The 18,129-nt window shown below is 66.0% G+C and overlaps 1 protein-coding gene across 2 annotated transcripts in view; it reads right to left on the bottom strand.

Annotated features, from left to right (window-relative positions):
- The window catches only part of FAM222A (family with sequence similarity 222 member A), a 52,618-nt gene extending 35,193 nt beyond the window's left edge, over positions 1–17,425 (bottom strand). Inside the window, exon 1 of one of the 2 annotated variants that reach the window (XM_055147323.1) lies at positions 16,440–17,425. Coding sequence is in view for 1 of the 2 variants with exons in the window: in XM_055147322.1 (XP_055003297.1) it covers positions 16,956–16,986 (31 nt within the window). In the remaining variant the exon portion in view is untranslated. The remainder of the gene's footprint in view (positions 1–16,439) is intronic. The other variant, XM_055147322.1, reaches the window with a different exon arrangement.
- Between the last annotated feature and the right edge of the window lie 704 nt (positions 17,426–18,129).

Raw genomic sequence — 18,129 nt, 5'->3', positions numbered from 1 at the left:
TGTCCACCCGACCAAGTTGAGGCGCGAGGGGCTCGAAATCTTCCGGAAGCACCAGGGCTGCTTGACCCAGCGATGACTTCTGGGCACCGGGAGCCCAGCCTGTGTCGAGGCCATGAGAGCCAGGCAGCCAGGTGGCCGCGCTGAAGGGTGGCGCTCTGAGCGGGCGGCCAGTGCCCCTCAGAATGCCCCCCCCGGCCGGGTCACGTGTCCCAGCCACCACCTGGCCCTGGGGGGCGGGAACCATCAGATGCAGAAAGGCTGACGGTCGTGGGGACATCCCGCCCCAGTGGGCATCCTCCAGCTGTGAACTCTCTGCCCCCCAACACCCCCCTCCCCCGGCACCGTCCACTCCCGCCCAGGACCAGCGCGTCCAGGAGGGGCCGCAGAGCACAGAGCCACAAGTGCCGCCACGTCCAGCAAAAGGCTCCCCAGAGCCAGAGACCTGGGGGTGGGGCCCTGACAAAGCTTTGCACGTGGGGGGCCCTGTCCAGCCCCTGACCCTGCAAGTGGTCCTCGGACCCCCAAGCAACAGAACGCAATCACAGAGTCCTCTGTGTGTGTGTGTGTGTGTGTGTGTGTGTGTGTGTGTGTGTGTCTGGTGGGGGTAGTCACAGAGTCCTGTGTGTGTGGGGGGGGGGTGAGGGGGGGTAGGGTCCCAGCTCCTCCAAAACCTGGACGATGAAGCTGCAAAGTGCGGTGTTGAGGGTACAGCCTGCAGATGTGGGTCTGAGGTCAGCAGCCCTGTGAGTGCCCAGAGGGGACGGGAGCTGGCCGTAGTGGTGCCGCGCAGGGGGACGGGCCCTACACCGCGGGCTCTTTTACACCTTTTTTGGGGGGGGCACACCCGGTGCTGCTCAGGGCTTCCTTGGGAATTCCTCTGAGCTCAGGAATCACTCCTGGCGGTGCTCAGGGGACCACCGATGGGGATGCCGGGGATCGAACCCAGTCTGGCTTCGTGCAAGGCAAACGCCCTCCCGGTTATCCCGAGGCTGCACCCTGGCTTCTGCGCTCCCAAGACGCCCCACCTCCTGCGTGAGGTCCCGGGTGCCGCACCAGCTGAGTGAGGGGTGTCGGGGTGGGTGGGTGAGCGGTGGGTGTGCCCCAGCCCACAGGCAGACCCCAAGGTACTGTGAACCCGGTTTCCCAAGAGTGGGGAAAAGGAGGCACTGTCCACTGTCCCTGGTGGGCAAAGGGGGTGTGAGGGGAGGAGAGGCAAGGCCGGAGGGCGGGGAGGGGACCGGAAGGTCAAGTGGGCAGTGTCCAGGCCAAACGGCGCTGGCCCGCTCTTCCTTGTGCAAGCTGTGTGGCCTCAGGGAGGCCCAACGAACCTCTCTGTGCTGATCCCCCCTCCTGAAACCGAGAAAGGGGTTCAGGTGAACGCGGCCGGGTGTCGGCACATCCCCTACATCCCTGCTCACCGGGCTGGGCGCAGCAGCCGGGGCAGCAGTGACCAGCCAAGGCGGGGACCGGGGCGCGCGGGCCGGGCGCGAGGGGCGGGCGGTGCGTGCGCGCGCAGGGCTGTGTGCGCTGCCGCCGCGGCTTCTATGCAAACATGTTAATTTGTTTTCATTTTGTGTTTTTTTCCCCGCGCAGGATAATTGGGTGAGTTCGGAGTCTTGGCGCGGCTGCTGATTATAGCTATTTGGGTGGCTCCCTCGTGGGGCTCCTGCCTCCGGCGGCGCGGCCGCAGCTGCGGGAGGGTGTCTTGAGGGGTGCGCGGCCGACGGGGCTGGGGCGGGGTGGGGGGGCTCCTGCCCGCGGGGAGAGGGTGGCCGGGGTGGGGACACCCATCGCAGCCTCCAGCCAGCACCCTTCCGCCCCCCGCCCGCGGCGCTGATGGGGAAAGTCCTGCCCACAAACGTCTCTCCTTTGCCCTTTTAATGCTGCAGCAGTGAAACGAAAAAAAAAAAAGAAAGAAAAGAAAGAAAAAAAGAAAGAGGAAAAGGAAAAGGCACGCTCCGGTGGCCTGTGTGAGAGAGAGGGGGGAGCGGGGCACCTAAATACCTCCTTGCCTGGTCATTTAAAAAGAAACGGAGTGGGTGGGAGCAATAGCACAGCGGGGAGGGCGTTTGCCTTGCACGCGGCTGACCCGGGTTCCATCCCCGGCATCCCATAGGGTCCCCCCAGCACTGCCAGGAGTAATTCCTGAGTGCAGAGCCAGGAGTAACCTCTGAGCATTGCCGGGCATTGTCCCCAACCCTCCCCCCCCCGCCAAAAAAAAACCCCAAATTAATAACTGAATGAGGACCAGGAAGATGGTCCAAAAGACGGAACACACGATTTGCAAGCTGAGGCCCGAGTTTGATCCCCACCACTACAGGGTCACCCGGCACTGCCAGCAGTGACCCCAAGCACCTTCAGTGTGGCCCCTAGATTTGTTTCATTGGGAAAAAAATTGGGGGTGGGGTGGGGCGGGGAGGAAGCTGGGGCCAGAGCGACAGTACTGCGGAGAGGGGGTTTGTTTGCCTTGCACGCGGCTGACCTGGGTTCGATCCCCGGCATCCCATTTGATGCCCTGCAAGCACCCCCAGGAGTGAGTGCTGAGGGCAGGGCCAGGAGAAAGCCCTGAGCACCGCCGGGTGTGGCCCCCCCAAAACAAGCAAAAAGCCACAGTAGGAGTCCTGGGGGCGTCAGCGTCCCTGTGTCCACATTCGCCCAGACCAGGCCTGGCTGGAGCCACCTGGGGGCCCCTGGCACGAGTCTGGCACCCTGGAGAAGGGCGCGGGGTCGGCGAGAGGCCGCGCGTACAACTGGGGGGCGCCCTGCCTGGTGAGGGGCACGGGAAGGGCCGAGGCGGCGCCTGCGCGTGGACCCGTCACTCGGCCTCAGCACTCAGGTGTTGGTACTTGGTTCTCCTTCGGGGGGCTGGGGGACATGTTCCCCAGACGCAGCTCTCGGTGGTCGCGCTGGCGTCCTGCTGAGCCTCTAGTGCCCTCGGACACGGGGACGGAGGAGGGCAGCGGGTCCCAGCCCGGCGGGCTGTTCTGAGAGGGGCAGCCACTGTCCCCGCTATGGGGGTGTGAGGCGGTGCCTGCACGGATGTGTGGGCGTGGAGGCGCGTACACGTGTGTGTGTGTGTGTGTGTGTGCATGTGTGTGCTCGAAGGGGCGGGAACAGTGCTCAAGAGACAGCCCACCTGAACCAGGTGCAGAGAGGACGCAGTGAGGGCTGAGTCAGTGCTGAGCCTTCTGTGCACAGTCACACGGGACTCGGGGCTCTGCCTGTCCGCGGGCACATAGAGGGTCTGCTTGCAACCCCAAGGAACAGGGGGTACCCGGGAGGAGACTAAAGGCTCAGGCCCCCAGGAAACGCTCTTCCCCTCCGAAAGACCCTGGGGCTCCGAGCAAGTCATGTCAGCAATGTGTGCCTCAGTCTGCTCGTCTGTAAAATGGGGATGCGGCAGGTACACCCATGCTCACACACAGACACTCAGACACTCACATGCTCATATGTTCACACACAGACACACGCATTCACACACAGACATGCTCATGTGCTTATGTACTCACACACACATTTGTGCACACTCATTCATTCATATGTTCAAACAGACACATTCATGTGCTCACACACGTACTCACAGACAATGCACTCACACACATGCTCACACAGACACATACTAAAATGCTCATGCACATGGACACACATACTCACAAATGCTCAGATGCTCACACATGCTCACACACACACTTATACACACATACATATTCACACACATGCTCACACATACTCACATGCTCACACAACCCAGGAAGGAAGACACTGCTGTCTTCTGCAGCACACTCATACACACACGCTCACATACACCCACAGACACTCACACACTCACACACATGCTCATACACACTCACACAAAATGCTCATACATGCTCATATATGCTCATACATGCTCACATATGTTCACACATATGCTCACATAGATGCTCACACATTCACACATGCTCACCATATTGTTCACATATGCTCACGCACTCACATGCTCACACATGTTCACACACATGCTCACACATACACTCACCAGCTGTGCCGCGTGGTCTGCTGCTGCGTGTCACACCAGGGCCCCCTGGTCTCTCCCAGGAATGCTCCCCGCCGGCCCCCGAGACTTCCGGCGAGTGAGTTCCATCCTCTCCCCATGTTTAGGCTGTGACCCCTCACAGTGCTCCTGGTGGACGCTCGGCCCCCCGGGCCTGCAGAGCTGTGGGCCCCTGGGGCCTCCTGAGAAGTGCTCGGGGCCCTCCAGGCCGCCCACAGGCGCGGGGGGCGGGGAGGCTGCAGTGGGGGGATTAAACTCGGGCCTTGCCCAGGCACACGCTCCGGCCCCCCCACTCTTCAGGGAAGGAGCCGGGTCCAAGGGGCTTGGGGTGGGGGCGGCCCTAAAGGTCACCAGAGCCTGGACCGCACGGGTGCCATCCAGGAAGCAGTGGGGCCTGGAGGCCACCAGGGGGCTGACGCGGCCCTTGGCCCGGGCCTGGGGCCGGCGGGCACCGAGGGGAAGAGAGGGGAAAACTGCCGGGGGTGCTCCTCCCCCCGCCACCCCACTGCAGGCGTGTCTGCGCTTAGTAGGTCTGCAGGAACGTGTGTTCTGGCTCCCCTGCCCCCTCCCCGCCACTCCCGGAAGCGAGGCGCAGGCAAGGTGGGAGGGGGCGGTGGGGCGGGCAGGGCCGGGCCGGCTCCCTGGCCGGGCGGCAGACCCCAGGCCGGCAGGCAGGGGAGCAGCTGGCCGCGCCCCTCCCCCAGGGAGCCGCACAAAGGGGCCTCTCTTCCCCACGCCGCACATTTGTCCTGGCCCCGGGGCAGCTCCGCCAGGCCCGAGCCTGCCCTGGCCCTCACAAAGGCCCTGTGTCCTTGCCTCGCCAGCCTGGCCTCAGAGGACCCCGGCCATGGGCGGCTTGGGGCGGGGGGCTCCGGGGCTGGGAAGGGAAAGAGACTCTGCAGGGGTGTCCCCGAGGCCACCCCCTGGCTAAGCAGCTGCCGGGCAGGGCAGGCCTCAGTTTCCTCCTCCGTACAATGGGGCTGACGGTGAACAACATGGTGGGGGTCGCAGAGTCAGCCCAGAGGTGGCGGCGGGGGGTGGGGGGGAGCGGGCGGGTGGGCTGGGGGACTGCCCCACCTGACTGAGCCCGGGCGGTCCTCACCCTCTCCCGAACACTGACCGCACGGGGGCCACTGAGCCAGTTCCGGTCCGTGGCACCTGCGGTAGTCCCAGGCCGTGGAGGTGGCCACCTGGGCTCCAGTCCTGGCTCTGACACGTGCTTCCTGGCCGTGGCCTCCCCACCGCCTGCCCCCTTCCCGGAGGAGGCCAGCCCGCCCTTAAAGGGCCCAAGCCACACCCCGATGGGAAAAGACCCTGACCGCTGGGTTCTGATTACCCCCAATTCACAGTCGGGGAGACTGAGGCAAGCCCGGAGCCTCGCCTGCAGTAAGCCCCATTCTTCACTCGGGAGCCAGGCTTGGGCTCTGAAGTCGAGTCTGGTGGCCTCGGAGCCCTTTCTTCTCTCCTTTCCACCCGAGGACTTTTACAAACACATTTTCGCATGTCACAGCTGTCCTGGCGGGGCAGGGCTGGGGCGGGGGCGGGGGGGGAGCCCCAGGGCCACACAGCCCACCCCCTCCCCGCTCCCAGCCGCAGCTCCGGGGCGGCCAACTGAACAGCGGAATACCGAGTAATTAAGCCGGCACACACCATCCGGGCGCCCGGGAACGCGGCGGAGTTTCCCTTTTATGTTTATAGCAATTGTATGAAAATGTGCAACACGGAGCGGCACCAGCTGACAAATGAGACGAAACAGACAGGATTCCGGGCCGGCTTTTTTCCGGGCCTGATTGGCATTAATTGTGAGCGTTTACAAAGCACAACTCGGCGTCTGACATTTGCTTCAAGCGAACGTTTCCTTCTAATAGTTTTAATGATTACAAGGGGAGCCGGTGATCAGAGCCGGGCGGGGAGCTGCCTGCAGCCTCCCCTGGGCGCCCGGACCCGGGTCCCGGCCAGCCTGGGGCCCAGGAGCCCCCTTCTACCTCCTGCCACCTGTTACTGGGGGACTTCATGGACACTCAGGCTTGGAGGCCTCCGGCTCTGGAACCCCCCATGCCAGGGGCCCAGCTGCTGGCTGACCCTGAGCTCCGGCCTGCTGGGGTGGGGGGTGGGGACCCGGCCCCTATGGCCTTGCCGTGTGACCTGGGCCTGTGACCTCCCCCATCACGTGTGGGCCAGGACTGGGGCCCGTCCCGGTTCCGTCTCCTTAACAGGGTCCCCTGGGGGGCTGGAGCGATAGCACAGCAGGAAGGGCATTTGCCTTGCACGAGGCTGACCCGGGTTCGATTCCCAGCATCCCATAGGGTCCCCTGAGCACCGCCAGGAGTAATTCCTGAGCGCATGAGCCGGGAGTAACCCCTGAGCATTGCCAGGTGTGACCCAAAAAGCAAAAAGCAAACAAAACAAAACAAAACAAACAAAAAACCAAACAGGGTCCCCTGGACATTCCAACTCCCACCTGTGTCCTCATCGGCAGGAGGGGTGGCAGCACCCCTGGGAGTGGGTCCTGGGTGACTTCTCAACTTCCGTAGAAAGGGCACAAAAAAGAAAAAAAAAACCCAATGGGGATTTCCCTGGCAAGCCAAGAGCCTGTGTCCCGTTTCCTCCCGAGAGGCTTCCAACACCTCAGCCCCTCCTTCCGGCCTTCCGTCTCGCCACAAACGCCCCATGCGGACACCGGAAGCCCAAAGCGAACCTCAGGAACGATGCGGCAGGTGGACAGGCAAGCTCCGAGGGCCGCTGACCACTGCCCTCCTTCCCCTTCGACAGAGGGAAGAAACTGAGGCACGGCCAGGAAGGAAGACTCACCCTGCTGGGCCGAGGAGGCGTGGCCGAGGAGGATGCTTCTAGAAGCCCATGGGCCTGGGTGGGGCAATTCTTCCTGGGGGGCTTCGGGCGGGTCGAGACAGACTACGGGTGTTGGGGAGAAGGCCCCCTCCTTTGGGCCGCCCACCCCCCTTCACCCCCCCCCCCGTTTCTAGGCACCGCTGCTTGGACACGGGCCTCCTCTGCGGGCTCGGGGAGAACAGCCGGGCTGGGGGGCTGGGCTGCGGCCCCACCCAGTCCCGACTTTGCCCAGACCACCCCCCCGCCCGCCCCCTGCAAGAAGCTCTCTGGAGGGGCCCCAGCACTGTGCCCCGAACAGCCAGACTCCCACGAACGACCAGAACGACCGACTGCCTCTCTCTGTCGGGGAGGGGGCCCGTGGGGGTGGGGCGGGGAGGAAAGAAGTTTCTTAAATGGGGATTTTTTTTTTTCCCTTTTGCATATGGTGGCACAGATGGGCCCATGATCCATAAAAACTGTTTGCAATTAAACTCCCACTTTGCATGGCTGGCTCTGTCAGTTGTCTGAACCACGAGTGTGGGGCTGCACGCTGGTGGGGGGGGGGCGGCTCACAGCCGGTGGGGGGTGGGGACAGACCCTGACGCCTGGGCCTGAGATCCAGAGCTGGGGCTCTCGGGGTGGGGGGAAGGAGGGTGTGGGGGGGAAGAGCAGGGCACTCGCTCGCTCTCTGGGCATCCCCCAGGCCTCGCCAGGATGCTACGGAGCGTGGCAGGGCAGCGGGGTGGGTAGGGCTTGGCCGGGCTTCCCTGCCCGGCACAGTCTTGGCCGATGCTGGGTGCCCCCCGGCTGCAGGGGCAGGCGGGCGGAGACGGCCCAGCTAATCGCCACTCAGCCCCTGCCAGGGACGGGTCCGGGCCCCAGGACGGGGCAGGACGGGGTTGGCCAATGCCGGCCCCGCTGGGGGTCCGTCAGAAGCTGTAATGGCAGGTTCATGGCTGAGAAGGCAGAACCTCTGGTCCAGTTGGCACGAGGCACTTACAGGGGTGCCAGGTGGGGCTGCCAAGGGCCAGAGCTGGCTCCTTCCCCAGGCCCGGGGCACGGGGCCAGCCTCCGTCCGCCTCCTGGAACCGGGAAGAGAAATCGAGGTAGGGATGGGAATCTGACGAGGGCCCAAGCTTCTAGAACAGGGGGTCCGGGTCCTGCACCCCTTCTACGACTCCTGGGCTCCGAAGCCCACTTGGCTGCCCGCCCCCCCCGCCCCCCTGCCCCCCCACCCCGCCACGGGGCCCCTCCCCCCAGCAGGCCTGCTTGTTTGGGTTAACAAATGCATCGTTTGGCTTCGGGAAATCCTGCGATCGCTAATAATTGTTCCCCGATGAAAAGAAATAAAGCCTTGATACCCCCTCCCTCCCGCCCCCTCCACGCTGGGAAAGAAAAGTCATAAAAATAGCTTGTTATCTCACCTATTGAGGCTCTGACTGGATGTTACTGCTAATTGGGTATAACATCCTTGTCTTGTTCTCTCAGAAGCTAAATCAAGAAAGCGCCACTGCTGCGAACTAATTATATCTCCGGCCTGCAGCCTGCAGCTTGTCTCTCCCTTTATTGAGTTAAAAAATGGTCACGAACCTTCATCTTTTATCCCCCTAAGCGCCCGGTCCAGGCTGCCTGCCAGGCGTGACCCGCGAAGCTGGGACGGCCCCGTGGGAAGGCTTAGAGGGTTCGGGGACAGGAGGAGGCAGGGCTGGGAGTGCTTCGGGGGGGGGGGCTGTGCAACCTCCCACCCCGTTTCTGCCCACCGCCCTCCCCAGGCCCCCCTGTGCCCCCCACGCCCTGCCCCTACCCTACCCCAGGACTGATGCCCAAGTCATCCTGTGCCAGGGGCCAGGGGAAGGTCACGACTGCCCGCTCAGCAGCCCTTCAACAAACGCCCCGAGGATGCTCCCTGCCACGTCCAGAGTGCTCCAGCCCAAAGTGCTCCAGCCCAAAGGGTCCAGAAGGTGGCCCCGGCTGGCCTTGCGGGTCTCTGAGAACCAGAGTGAGCACAGAGAAGGGAAAACACCCTTCCCACTGCTGCGTGTGCGTGGCCGACCCGGGTTCGATCCCCGGCATCTCACAGGGTCCCCCTGAGCACCGCCAGGAGGAAGCCCTGAGCATCGCTGGTGTGGCCCCCCCAGAGCAACACATAAGTAAGTAATTACAATCCGGTCATTCCTCTGCTCGGAGCCCCCCAACCCCCCGCAAAGTCCACGCACCCACGTCCAGCCCCCGCCCTCAGCCTCAGCCCCCTGGACCTTCCGGCCTGCCTCTGCGCTCCTTCTCCTGTGCTCCCCGCAAGGACCCTTCCCTGGGCTGCCTCTCAGAAACCCGCCGGCCTCGGGCTGGAGAGACAGTGCAGGGGGTGAGGTGCTTGTCCTGCCCGTGGCTGAGTCCCCAGGACGGCCTGAGACTCCCCGAGCACCCCCAGGTGTGAGCAAATACGGGAAGGGAGGCCCAGAGACGCCGAGTGCTCCACGAGAGGACACACAGCAGCCAAGCGAACAGAAGCTGCAGTTCCTTCCCATCCCTGGAAAGCCCTGAGCGCTGGTGGGTGTGAACCAAAAGCCAAAGACATAAAAAAATAATAAAATAAAAACAAGAAGAGGAAGAAGAAGAAGAAGAAAAAAAAAAGCCAGCAGTCTTTAAGGAAAACTTCCTCCAGGAAGGCCACCCGGGTGTCTGTGCGCTCAGCCCTACTCCAGGCCGTGGACGTTGAGACCACCTTGAGCGCCACCCTACTTTGCTTGAGTGCCCGGGGCTCAGTTTCCCCCTCCCTGAGATGGGCCGAGAGCGGTGGCGGGTGCTCAGGGTCGCGGGGAGCAAAAGGGGACCCTCGGGGGGAGGGGAAGCTCGATGACCACTGTGATGCTGGCCCAGACTGAGCACCTGGGAGCTGTCCGGCCGGGGCGGCTGGCCGGGGCCTGGGGCTCTCGGGAGGGGGGGCGGGGCGAGCCACACAGCACCGCGGGCCACCACCTGTCCTGGCCCCCAGAACTGTGCAGCCACGGGCCGGGGGACCCGGGACGCAGAGAGGCGGGTGGGGGCGGGGGAGCAGGGGGACAGAAGCTTCCGCAGGGGCCCTGCTGACTGATGAGCACTGCCTGCCCGAGCCCTGGCAGACACCCAAGGTCAGGGCAAGAGCCTGGCAGGGGAGGGAGGGAGGGAGGGAGGGCAGCGGCTGACGGGCGGCGTCTGCCAAGGGCGCAGCGGGCTCCGGCCGGCCGGCCAGGCTGCCCGGGACCGGCCATCCTTGACTTTTTACCCGAGGACAGAGCCGAGGCCCGGCTGGCTCACTGCTCAAGGCCAGCGGCCTGGCTCCGACCCGGGGCCCCGCCTGAGGCCCTCCCCGGGGAAGCCCCACCCGTCCGGGGCCCGGCAGAAGCCTGGCGTGGCTTCAAGACGCTGAAGCCGGGGACCCGGCCTGGCACCCCTGGCAGAGGCCGATATCCCTGGCCCAGGTTTCTCAGCAACGGGCCGAAGCTGGTACCTACGCATCCCTCCTCCTCCAGGTAGCCCACCCTGGCTACTCCAGGTGGAAACAATGATTTCCACCTTCCACGTCTTAGCGCACTTTGGAGGTTGGGCGGGTGGAGGGGGAGGGCATGGCCGTGTCCCCCCCACATACTACAAATTCCTGGGGAGGGGTGTCACTCAGTAGAGCTGCCTCCTCCCAACACACACACACACACACACACACACTCACAGACACACACGCACGCACTACACGCGTCTGACCACCTACAAGAGCAACCGGAAGAGGACCTTGGCCCATCCCATGGATGAGAAGACTGAGTCACGCAGAGCTGGTGGGGCAGGGCTAAGATAACCCCCCCCCCCGCTTCTGGCCTCGGGAGTGCAGGCTGGCGGGCGCAGGGGCTGGGGGGTGGGTGGGTCCTACCCCCTCGGTGCCCTACTCGGGCGGGAACCTGCAGGGCAGCTGCCCCGTGTTGGCAGGGGACGCCGGGATAACAGCTGGCCACTGGGCCTCCCTCTTCCTCCTCCAAAGGAGGCCCCCCCCCCCCCGCAATAGACTCTGGGTCATTAAGTTCTGCGTCATTAATTCCCGTCCCTGGGAGCCTGTTTGCAGCCAGCCTGGGCCTCACCCCCTGACCTCCCGGGCCTTTGTCCCTGGGGCCCCCTGCACAATAGCAGGGCCTCTCGGGGCCCCCAACAGCTGCTGGAGGCCCGGGGGGGCCTGGGCCTAGGTGCACACCCCCAGTTCTGGGGGGGCTCCAGCACGCTCCCCCAGGCTAATGATGAACACCCAGACTCACCCCCCAGACAAGTGCCAGGGAGGCGGCCACAACTGTCAGAACAAACGCCGGGAAGGGAGGCCCAGAGACGCAGAGCGATCCGCAAGAGGACACACAGCAGCCAAGCACGCGGAAGCTGCAGTTCCTTCCACGCCGGCCTGCGAGGCCCGAGCGAGCCCCTGCAGGGGTGCCGGGCTGACCTTGACCGCACATCTTAGTCACCCGCCGCCACCAAACACACCTTCACCGGCTTCCCTTCTCACCGTCACCAGCACTTCCTCTGGACACGGAGAGCAGTACTTAGCTCAGCACTCAAGGCCCAGCAGAGCGTCCTGGTTTATCCCCCTGCGTGTCCGGGTCACCTCTCTCCCTCACGTCTCAGCCTCCCTCCGCCTGCGACCTTCCTGTTAACTCCGGACTCCAGATCCCCCCCCCCAATTCCTGGGGTCCAGAGCAAAGCCCCCCTCTGTCAGGAAGCCCTCCAGGACCTACTGCAGTTGGTCTATCTTTAGGCCACACGTCACAGTGCTCAGGGCTTAGTCCTGGCTCTGAGCTCCGGGAGCACTCCTGGTAGGTCTTGGGGGAGCACACGTGGCGGGGGTGGCACAGGGCGTTACCCACTGAGCTACCTTCTGGGCCCCAGCCGCAGGGTCCCCTCCCGAGGTCCCGCTCCTGCCCCTGCCACGCCAGAGTTCGACTCCTCTTGCCCTCCAGAGGGGTGCGGGCACCGAGTCCTTAGCACTGTGCGCCCCAGACAGTGACTGCGGGGTCCCCTCCCCCAGTGGGGCGGGGGGGGGGAGTTGCCAATGCAGGGAGGGGGCCAGAGAGGAAGGGGTGGAGGGGGAGGGGAACTGGAACCCAGCTGCCCCTGGCCGCGCTGCCCACCCCATGCCCACTTTTGGTCGCCGCCAGCCCTCGCCTCCTGCCGCCCCCTGGCCGTGTGGGGGCGGGAGGTACTGGCACCTGTCTGGGCTCCTTCCCCGCCGGGCCCAAACCAGAGCCACCACCACAGCCGCTCTGGGGGCTCTGGCACGAATGGGTACGAGCCGTCCCACCCAGGCAAGATTCTTATTTCTCTCTGTGGCCCGAGGCTGGTGGGGGGGGTGGGGGTGGCAGGATCAGCAGGTGGCGCATTCCCCAGGGCCTCTATTTCCCCATCTCTAAAATGGCCCTCCCTTGGCCGCCCCTGTGTCGGTGCTCAGCCCCCTTTTGTTCCAGGCCCCAGGCAGTCGGCACCCAGATATTTCTCCAAGAACGAATCAATGGTCCAGGTGGAAGAAACCCCTCCCCCTTCCAGTCACTCCCCCACCCCCAGCCCCCTCGCCCCGCACCCCCCCGCCCCCCCCCGCCCGCCCGCACACCCCGCCCCCCTTTGAGCCCCCCCCTTCCCCACCTCCAGCCCGAGCAGACTAAAATAGTCATTAGGCAGATTTCAAAAGATGTCAGTAGCTTATAATTATAGTCGACATCCTTCGGAGATAAAAGTGATTACCTTGGATGCAAATCACTTAGCAACCAATCAGGGCGGCGGGCGGCGCCCGCGGAGGTGACCGGCAGGCCCCCTCCTCCCGCACCGCCCGCCCGCACGGTGCGCGCACAATAGCTCCTGACGCGCAAATGGGTTAACACAATAAAGGCAGCGGCCGGCGGGAGCGGCGCTCGGGCCGGGAGGTAATAAAGCGGCCCCTTTGTGCGGGCCGGCAGCCCCGTGCAGCCCGATTGAATTAAGGCCCGCGAATACGAGCCCCTCTGCCCCTGAGCCCCTCTGCCCCTCTGCTCCTCTGCCCCTCTGCCGGGCCGGTAGGCTTCGGGGGACACGGCCCGGCCACGGCCGCCACGTGTGTCCACCGCACCCGGTGCCCTGGACAGCAGGCAGGTGGGAGTCCCTGCAGAGGCAGACCCCCACCCCCCCTCCCCGGGTGGCCCTGGGACGTTTCTCTCTGAGTCCAAGGGAAAGGAGGGGCTGCTGGGGAGTGGGCTGGGCTGGCGGCGGCCGTGGCCCAAGGCATGTGCATCTATGGAGCACCTTCTGGATGCACTGAATCTGCCCCTGGACGGCGGGGAGCTCCTTCTCCGAGATGCAGAAACAAGCTCAGGGAGGCCAAGCCGCTCACTCAGGGTCACACAGCCCGCCGAGCCAGCAACCCCGTCCGCACCCCCAGCTGGGCAGCCGCCAGGGAATTCCGAGCCCCAGGTGGCCTCACTCCACCGCTGAGCCACCTGGGAGCTCTGAAAGGCTGGGTGGGCTTACGTGGGGTAAGAAGACAAAGTGATGAGGACTCCAGGCGGGTAAGGGGCCGCCCTTCAGAGAGGGGCACTGCCCAGGGTTCAAGGCAGGCAGTAGGCACTCAGACACTGCCAGTGTGGAGAGGGGCACCCCACCCTCCACCAGAAGGGAGCGGGGCATGTGCGTGTGTGTGAATGTGTGTGTGCGCGTGTATCCTGTATGTGAGTGTGTGTGCGTGTATGAGTGTATGTGTGCGAGTGTGTGCGTGCATGTGTGTGCGAGTGTGTGAGTGTGTGCGTGCATGTGTGTGCGAGTGTGTGAGTGTGTGCGTGTGTGCAAGTGTGCATGTGTGTGCGTGTGTGCGTGTGTGTGAGTGTGTGTGAATGTGTGTGAGTGTGTGTGTGTGTGAGTGTGTGTGTGTGTGTGTGTGCACTCTAACGGGCCTTCCCCCTGCCCAAATCTGCCCCCTCTACCCGACCTGCCAGGTGCACCCTGGTTCAGGAGACCCCCGCCCTCCCCACACACCCGCAGCCTCTCCGAGGGCTCCTTCCCGCCGCCCTTGGGGTCAGTCTTAGCCTCCCACGTTCCTGGCAGCTGGGTGGCCTGCCCTCCCTTCGTGCCCCCCCCCCTGCCCCGCTGCAGAAAGGGGGTCCTGGCTGGGCCTGGGGCAAAAATGGCTCCTCTGCTCCACACAGCCCCGTAGGGCAGTCTCGGGAAGTGGATTCGAATCTAGTCCCAGCGCTGCAAAGCACTCGGGGGAGGCCCGATGCCCTCTGTGGCCCGCAGAGAGTCCAGTCCCCTGGCTCTTCCCTGCAGGCCCGGGGATGGAAGTCAGGACCCCACAACAACACGCAAGGTGAGCACTTGACCCCTGAGCCCCAGCCCCGGGGCTCCTGGCTCCGGCCGGGAAACCTGCCCAGCCCTGCAGGAGCCCCCCAGCCTCCACTCATGGGGCCGGCTGGGAAGACCTAGGGGGGCTCTGGAGCCAAAGCCGTCCAGGGACCAACCTCTGCCAGTTGCACCTCTGAGCCTCAGTTTCCCCCATCTGCAAGATGGGCTGCGAGAGCCACTTGCAGGAGCCCCGGAGCGCCTATGAAGAAGTGCCGGGCACACGGGGAAGCGGCTGGGGAAGCGGCCACCCCCTCCTGCCCGCCGCCTGGTGCTCCTGCCAAGCCCGGGGAAGGGAACAGAAGGAATCGCCCGCTTCTGCCCGCCTTGCCGCCGCCTTGGCTGCGGGAGTGTAAATACTGAGCGGCGAGGCCTCCAACTCCAACCGCCTGTGTTTGGGGATCTCTGGCGCGCGCCCGGAGTTTGTTTCTAAACTGGGAAGCCGGGAGAGGCAGCGCAAACAGGCCTCCTGCCCACCGCGCCCACCCCCCCTCCCCGTCTGCTGCTGCTCCTCTGCCTCTGCGGCCAACGAGGACACCGTCTCCGCGGGAGAGGCCAGCTCCCCGCCCAGCCCCTGCCACAGCCCCGCCGCCCACCCTGGCTGACCTGCTCAGCTAGGTCCAGGGGCCGGCCCACGCCAAGGCCACGGGGAGAAGCCGTGACCTTTTCCTAGAAATGCGATCTCAGTACTTTCACCCACACCCTCCGGACGGCAGCCGCCTCCCCCCTTCCCGGGGCCCAGAGGAGGAATCCAAGAGGTGGCCGGCCCTCACAGGGCAGGGCCAGAGCTGGGGGGCGGGAGAGAGGGCCCAGGCCTGAGACCCCTTCCCCTCCAGCACCAGGATGCCCGGCACAGGTGCCCTGTATGCACACCCTGGCACGGCGGGTCTCTGCGGTCATCAACAGGTGCCCTGTCACCACCCTCCTGGGCCCCCCCAAGCAGACGGGGTGGGGGAGGGTCAGGCAGTTCCCCTTGGGATTCCCGCTCAGGGTGGGTTTCCCTGGCCTGGGGCACTCAGCTCTTATCTTCTCCCCCAGCTGGAGGAGGGAGACACGGGCCCTAAGGCAACAGAGGAGCTGTTTTAAGAGCAGGGGCCCTACATCTCTCTGGGGACCCTGGCAACTTGGGTGCCGACCAGAAGCTGGGGGTTCAGGGGGCTCCCCTGTGTCAGGTGCCTTTTGATTTCTGGGATGGGGAGTACTCCCTGCAGAGGTAACCCGCAGGAGTCAGGAATTACTCCTGGTGGGGCTCGGGAACCACACGGATGCCAGGGATTGAACCCGGGTCCACCACGTGCAAGGCAAGCATCCTGCCCACAGTAGGGGGGGTGGGGAGGAGAGAGGAGGGGGTCCCTCACGCGCCTTTTGAAAGAAAGTTGCTGGTCCAGGATTCCCTGGGCCCCAGGCATGACCAGGCTATACCAGGCAGAGCTAAACACCTGTTCTTGGGGGGGTGGGGGGCGGAGCCTCTGCAGGAACAGCTGTCACTGCTTCCCTCCCCCCAACGCACGGGGGATTTGCGGGGGAGGGGGCGGGGGAGGGGGGCGCGCTGGGAGGGAGGGATTTAGGTCAGCCTACTGCAGCTGGGGATGGGGGAGCCGGACTTCACCCTGCGGCCTCCAGACCCGCCCCTGGGTACCGCTACCCCGCCCACCCCGGCCTGGGGTCAAGGCAAGTTGAGATGCCAAGGTAACTCCCCTGACGTCAGAGGGCCGGCAGTGACGTCACTCCACGCCCCCGCCGGGGGAAGCCGACTTTCCCGGGAGTTTTTCGGCTAGCAGGCAGGAGGGCTTCCGAGGGGGACCCCGCCACCGGTCCAGCCCCCGCAGACACGACCCTTCCGAAGCAGCCGCGCGCAGAGCCCTCCCCGCACCCCTCCCCGGCCCCCTCTCGGGGGCTGGGGTCCTCTGAAGACCGTTGGAAGCCGCTCGGGAGAAGCCCAGACTCTCCCAGCCCAGCTGTCCCTCCGGGACTCGGGACATTCCGGAGGGGGGAGCCCCCGACCTTGGTCTGTCGGTCCGCGGGCTGCGCTGACCTCTGCTCGGAGGCACACCCCCCGCCCCGGCCCGGCCCGGCCCGCCCGCCCGGACAAGTTGCGCGCTGGAGGCGCGGGGCGGACTGGGGGGGGGGGCTCCCGCTGCGCGCAGCCTCCGCACCCGCCCCGGGCCCCGGCGCCCGCCGTGCCCCTCCCGCGCCCCCCGGGACTCACCGGATCAGCCGCGCCTCCGAGGGGCGCCCGCTCTCAGGGGCGGCGGCGCTGCGCGCTCGGGGCGGCGGCCGGGCGGCGGGGGCAGGGGCTCTCCCGGCGCGGGAAGCGACGCTGTCGGCGGGGGCGATCCAGGCGCCGGCCCGCGCCGTCCGAAGTCGGGGGGCGCGGGGGTCTCTCCGCTCAGCGGGGGGCGCGCCCGCCGGGGCCCCGGGCCGTAGCGGCGCTCAGCCGGCGCATCCTCGGCGGGCCCTGTCCTCGCCGTGTCCGGCGGGCGGCGCTGCGCCTCCCCTCGGGGTCCCGCTCGGGGGGCTGCAGCTTGGCCCGCGCCGCTCCCCGGGGCGCCCTCTCCACCCGCGCGGGGAGCCCGGGCGGCCACGGCCCCTCTCGCCGGCCCCAGCTGCAGCCTGTCTTTGTTGCTTCCTCTCGCTCGACCGCGCGCCCGCGGTGTGCAGCCCCCCGGTACGCCCCGGGGGCCGGGGTGGGGGGTGGGGTCGCCTCCGGCGAGGTCGCACGCACCTGCAGCGGCCCCTGGCTCCTCGCCGGGCATGCACCGGCCCCCGCAGGTTGCAAAGAGCGGCGGTGAGAATGCACCGGCCCCTCCTCCTCCTCCTCCTCCTGCTCCTGCTCCTGCTCCGAGCCCCGGGTGTTGGGGGAGGGGAAGCCGGAGCGCGGTGGCAATCGCGGCGGCGGCGGCGGGCGGCTGAGGCTCGGGTGCAGCCCCGGGGCCTGGGCGCCGAGCGGCGGCCCGTCCAGGTGGCGCAGGGCAGCGGCGGGGCCGGCCTGCGAGCTAGCGAGCTGCAGCAGGGGCGGCGCGCGGCCGGCGGCGCGCGGGGACTCCCGGGGCCGCAGCCTGGCCCCGCCGGGCGCGCGCCGGCGCCTCGCCCCGCTCCAGGCCCGGGTGCCGAGCGCCGCGCCCCGCGCCAGGCGGGCCCGGCTCCTCGCCTCCCCCGGCAGGCGCGCGCAGCCTCTCCGCGGAGCCGCCGGCCCGGCCGTGCCGCCCGCCGCGCCGCTCCTGCCCGACTGACAGGCTCGGGCGCCCGCAGCGGCCGCCGCGTCTCGCCCCCCGCCCGCCCCCTGCCGCCCGGGCCAATCAGCGGCGGCCAAGAGGCGGTTACCAGGGTGACGCGGCGCCGCGTCCTGCGGGGGGCGGGGCCCGGGGCCTCCACGCGCGCTTTTCGCGGCAAAATTCAAAGGCCGGCAGGGCGGCTCTCCAACCTCCGCCCCGAGGCTGGGGTAAGGCGGCCCCGCGCCGCGCCGGGACTACAACTCCCGGCATGCAGCGCGCCGGCGCCGGGCGGAGGGGCCCCGGCCGGGGGCGCGGGTCAGCTCGGTACTTGTAGTCCCTTTGTCGGGAACAGGGGTGGAAACCCCGCATCCTTCATTGAGTCCGTATTTGGGGTGAGTCGGCATCGTTTGGCTGAACCTGGAAAAAACATTGATTTTGTTAAAAGCAAGCTGGCGCACAGCCATGTACTTTACCCTCTCAACAACCCTGTGGTGCTAGGGACCACCCCAAATTGTACAGGGGAGAAAACTTGATGGGGTGGGTAGGTCAATACTAGTACCCTGTTCCCAACTCAGAGACATTGAGGTTAAGAGCTGTGAAGTGACTTTGTCCTGAGAGTTTGCCCCAAGCTCTATTTGGGGCAGAGATGACTTTTGTGAATCACAGTTGAGATCTGTGGAACGC

This window comes from Sorex araneus, chromosome 9 (assembly GCF_027595985.1).
Source record: "Sorex araneus isolate mSorAra2 chromosome 9, mSorAra2.pri, whole genome shotgun sequence".
NCBI lineage: Eukaryota > Metazoa > Chordata > Mammalia > Eulipotyphla > Soricidae > Sorex > Sorex araneus.
This window is presented reverse-complemented; position numbering and strand designations above follow the sequence as displayed.